Source organism: Coloeus monedula (genome assembly GCF_965178545.1).
Source record: "Coloeus monedula genome assembly, chromosome: 15".
Taxonomy (NCBI): domain Eukaryota; kingdom Metazoa; phylum Chordata; class Aves; order Passeriformes; family Corvidae; genus Coloeus; species Coloeus monedula.
Genome location: NC_138795.1, coordinates 1,488,873 through 1,494,042, shown reverse-complemented (window position 1 = coordinate 1,494,042; position 5,170 = coordinate 1,488,873). Strand labels below are relative to the sequence as shown.

General features: G+C 46.9%; 1 protein-coding gene across 1 annotated transcript; it reads right to left on the bottom strand.

Moving 5' to 3' along the window:
• Nucleotides 1-290: 290 nt before the first annotated feature.
• On the bottom strand, nucleotides 291-3,993 carry SPINK9 (serine peptidase inhibitor Kazal type 9; the record flags this gene model as incomplete). The annotated part of the gene is made up of 4 exons (XM_082291339.1): nucleotides 291-336; nucleotides 816-943; nucleotides 1,823-1,842; nucleotides 3,939-3,993. The coding sequence occupies 4 exons, from the start codon at nucleotides 3,991-3,993 to the stop codon at nucleotides 291-293; spliced, it is 249 nt and encodes an 82-aa protein (XP_082147465.1).
• Between the last annotated feature and the right edge of the window lie 1,177 nt (nucleotides 3,994-5,170).

The window sequence follows — 5,170 nt, the reverse complement described above, 5'->3', positions numbered from 1 at the left end:
AAAGCTTCTGGGTAAAGGAAAGGAAACATCTGAACATGGGGGAGAGACTTGGGGCATTGCCAGAGGATTTGAACTTTAGCCATGGAGACAAACAGCTGCTGAAGGGCTCGTGTAAAGCAACAGGAACAGTTCTGCTGCAGGGACAGAAGTGCCAGTCCCAGCCCTGAAGCAGCAATGAGGGACCAGAGCTGGCAATTCTCCTTGGGGCTGGGCTTGGCACAGGCAGGATGGATGAAATCCAGGGCACGGGGCAGTGTGGAGCTGTTCTCAGCACTCTCAGCAGAGCTCCCTCAGCAGGCCCCTGCCTGCTTCATGTGCAGGGCTCCTCCGCTCCTCCTGCAGGGAAAGGAATGCACATTGCACACAGAAGGCTTCACCAAAATCCCTCCGAAACCCTCTGCCTACAGAGGAGACAATAAACATTCCTAGCAGGCATGAGGGCACCAATCTGTAAACGGCTTTCCTTTCAAAAATCACATCTTTTATCCCCAAAACCAAGATATTGCCAGTAGCACTTCGGGACTTCTGTGTGGCCGGAGTTGGGTGCGGGTGCTTTGTCAGGCCTGTGCTGCTCGTTTGGACTCCTTACTGCCCAACTTCACAATTCCTGCTGCAATGGGAAGCTCTCACCCAAATCCCACTGTCATTTGTTTTCTAATCGATTGGACATTATTGGTGGGAGGCACAATTCTTGTGTAAAGGTAAAGCAAAGGAGCAGAGAAGTAACAAGCCTAAAAAGAAGCAGCACTTTTGTGGAGTGGAAATCCCTGGTAGCTCGGGCAGTGCCAGCTTTTGGCTGGCAGCTCTGTACTCACAGGACGGCCTTGCAGAAGGAGCATTTGTTGTTGTAGGTTTTGCCATCGGAGCCACAGAAGGGTTGGTAGAGCCTCTCGCAGTAAATGGGCCTCCCTCTCTCCAGCCTCCTGTACTCACTGCAGTCCACCTGCAACGAGGGCAGCTTTGAGTCCCTCGCGTGCTCCACTCACCACAGAAATCAGGAACGTGCCACATTTTGGGGCATGCTTTGGAGCAGCGCAGCCAGGGAGGCGGCACCACCTCTATTAGCAGCGGCTAAGCCCCAAAAATGAAAGGTTTCTCATCAGAGGTGTGAGTGCTGCTGCCTGTGACAGGGCCTGGGCAGGAATGGAGCCCCTGGAAGAACACAGCCCCTCCCCAGCTCCAGAGGAGCGGAGTGTTGGGATTCCTTATGACCTGATCACAATCAGTAAATTCAGGGGGGATTAATTCACATCCGGGCCTTCCTTGGACACTTCAGGGGTGGAATCCACCACCTCCCTGGGCAGCCTGACTGCCTCTTTCCATGGAGAAATTCCTCCTGATTTGTACCAATATGGGCCCAGCTCTGTGTGTAGGTGAATTTTCTCTCCCCACCACTGTCCTGCCAGGGCTTTCCTGCTCACCCCAGGAAGGATTTTTATTGCTTGGTTCCTCATTTCTTCCAAACATTGACCCCAGACTACTGAGAGAGAATTAAAATCTCCAGGTACCCGATTAAGGACCTAAAAGTCATCAAAAAAGCCATATGGAGTCATCATCAAATAAATACTTTTTAAAATCTAGATTTCTCTGATTTAAAATTTGTCTTTGCCCCGAATGCTGAACAGGTGAAAACATCTGGAAGTTGTCAGGGCAACTCTATGGAAACCCCATATCCCAAACTCAGGGATTGTTCACTGAAATCTCAATAAGCTGGCAGCATTTAATTAAAGTTTAACACACTTTGTCCTGACCTCATGTTATTATATTCTAATTTCTGATCTCATATTATCGATTTTTATCCAGAAAAAAGGAAATCACTCACCTCATTCTGTTCGGCAGCATCTGCGATGAAACAGAATCATAAAAGAGAAAATAAAACCACAGTTAATGAACACTCAGGTGCAAACCAGGACCATTTCACTCAGCAACACTGAATATTTTACCTCCTTAAATGTCAATACTGACAGAGCTTTCCAGTGTTTAATAAGGCCCAGGTGTCCGAACCTATTAAACAAATGGATTTTGGTGCATTATTTACCTTAGAAACTTCTGTCACCTGTTGGAGCAGCCTTTGCTGGAGGAGGGAGTGGAGCCATTGTTCCATTTTTCACCACAAAACCATCGACAACCCAGGAGTCAATATTGAATGTAATGTTCAGGATTAACTGGTGGCTGAGCATGACTGGGTTTGATTCCTGAGTTTGTCAAAAGCTGCACGGGGCTCCGAGCAAATCCCATGTCCCTTTTATATTGGGGTTTGCTGTCAGCAATGAGGTTTAAAACACACTGTTAGCTCTATATAACCATGATAACGCAATTTGGCTCATAATCCCACTTTAGGAAGTGTTTCCCTTGCTTCAGGAGGGATTTTAAGCCGATTGGCTCCTATTTTTACCACATTCCTGTAGGACAGAGCCCTGTTCTCAGGTGGGGCTTCGGGGAGCTCCTTCCAAACAATGCTAATTACACCTCCCACAAAGTAATCAGCTCCTTGGCGTGGCTCCGTGCTGCTGACACATTTGGTACTTTCTTTAGGAATGTATTTGTCCTTCTGCTGTCCCATCATCATCATCCTGGGGCTTCCAGGGGGTCAGAGTTACCAGGGAGGGATTTCTGTGCAGAAGGAGCAGGGATGTGTTCTGGAGCAGAGCTCTAGCACTTGTTTTTTGGATTAAATACGGATTTTTTTTTGATCTTTAAAGGTTAAACTTTCCAAAGGTGTTCTGGAGCAGAGCTCTAGCACTTGTCTTTCGGAATAAATTTGGCTTTTTTCTGATCTTCAGAGGTTAAAGTTTCCACACAAACTTCCTTTTATAAACCTGTTTACATCTTCACATCGAATACAGCTGTTCAGTATAAAGAAAATGAGCAGAAATAAAGCTCCAGGTCAAGTTCCAGCTCTGTCACCAGAGGTTTGACTGAGTTTTCATTATTCTGGAATTGGATTTGATTTAATCCACTCCCCCCAAACATTCAGATGTTATTTTTTCCTCTCACAACCTTTCAGGAGCCACTCTGCACATGGGAGTGAATGCAGAAAAGGTGTGGCTCGGAAAGTGTTGATTCATGAAGTTTTCAAGCAGACAAGATAAACCAGAATGTTCAAGGAAGAGATTTCCTGGAATTCCAATGGAAGGAATATTTATTATTTTCCTGCAGTTAATGAAACACCGAAAGAATGAATTATTTCCATCACATTTCATTTAAACTGCTGTTTTTCATAAGAATTTTGGGGGTTTTGACGAATTTCAAAGCAACCTTTTCGGAGCTACTCAACAGATTACTTTGTTCCATAATTTTAGGTTCAACATTTTCATTATTTTGCTGCTTTAGCGTTCATAATGCTTTTGAACTTCTATACTACCTACAGAGGTGTGGAGTCTTTCAGTTATTTTAAATGCACTTATTTTTCTCTAAAAATATGTTTTTACTGCAAGTTTTTAATACAAATAAAATAAGCAGGTTAAGGCTGAAAAAATTCCTCCTAGATCCCTATTTTTTAGAGCAACCTGTTCCTCAAATCTCTCTGCAGCCTGGTAAAATAAAATTAAAAAGAGGTGATTCCCAGCTGTTTTCTGTGGCCTGAGCAGCATCAGCTGTCCCCTGCTTGGTCAGTTGGGCAGGGAAAGGACCTCACCAGCTCCCATCTCCCTTCTCAGATAGAAATTTAAAAATAAATAGATAAAATGAGGTGGTTTCTGAGGCTTCCCAGGTGTTTTCAGTCACAGAACATAGCTCTGAGTTACCCCCAGCAAGGAGCAGATTCCCTCCACTCCAGCCCCAGCTGGATATCAGTAATAAATTATGATGGTGATAAATAATAACATTTTAAACAGAAAAATCCATTTTCTCCCTCCCACCCAGAGCAGTAGGAACCACCTGAGAACCTTCCAGTGTTTGGGAGAAAAATCCCTGAGGAGCCAAAGGGAGTTACTCACGTGCCAAGCACAGAGCTGCCAGCGCCAGGAGCACGAAGGTGCCTGTGACCTTCATGGCAAACACCAACCCTTGGCTGTCCCAGAGCCTCTCTCGGGTCCCTGCAGTGTCCCCAGTGTGGCCATGGGAGTGTGGGAGCAATTTATAGCCAGGAGCTGGTGATGAAATGCCTGTGCAGGTAATTAGGGAAGGTGTTGCCGTGAGCAGAGTCAGTGGGATGTGTCCTGTGCAGGGAGCGGGGTATGGGCACGGGGCAGGGCTGGGTGTCCCGTGTTGATGGAGCAGGGATTGTTCCTGGCTGAACCCAGCCTAATTAACTGTTCCAGCTCCAGCGGCAGGGCTCTGACTCAGGGGTGGGTGCTCTGGTATTGCCATGGGAACTCAAAGCTGAACGTAGTTCCCAGGGAGAGATAATCCTGCCTGGATGTTTGCCTAAAGATTCATCCCATGAGTGCTTCGTTCTTATTCTCTGGGCACTTTGGAGCTGTTTTTGAGCTGAGCTGGTCGTGGCCGTGCACTGAGCCCTTAAGGCTGCTCTGGGAAATTTGTTCTGCTTGAAGCCCTTCACACCCAACCCAGAGCATCCCCCAGTGCTCCTTTTCCTTTCAAACGTCCCCAGTTTGGGATCAGGACCAATGTTTGGGGGGAGAAGATGCCCCATGGCACTGCCTGGCCAGGGGAAGAGAGGAGTTCACAGCCCCCCGAGCATCCCCTGAGCACCAGCCCAGCCATGGACACATGGAGGAGATTGCTCTGCCTGCCCCTCTGCTCCCATTTCCCAGAACAACGGGAGGGATTCCTTAAACAAATCCAGCATTTGTTGGTGACTTAACCAAAAGGCAGCAATTTCTGTCTCTTATGACAGAGCTGCGAGGGAGCCCCAATGGGACACTCAGATCTGAGGCTTGATTTTCATAAATCCAAAGTAATGTGGAGTTTGGAGGTGAGAGTTTGGTTTCAACCCATCCTTCCAGAATTGCCTTCTCTTAGTGATTTACCATCTAAATGTGCAAAAATCTCCACAGGAGAAGTCCCTGCTCACTACCACAATTCCCAGTTTTTCAGTGCTTACCTTCCCTCACTGCAAGGTAGCCCAGGGCTTTCTCCCTGTGCAGGATTGGGGTCAGAGGTTCTCATTCCAGTAAAACAAGGGCCTGGAAACTCCTACAGGAAAGATTCCAATAGGTCAGGTAAGCCTTGGGCCTCACTAACTCATCCCAGAAGGGATATGAAT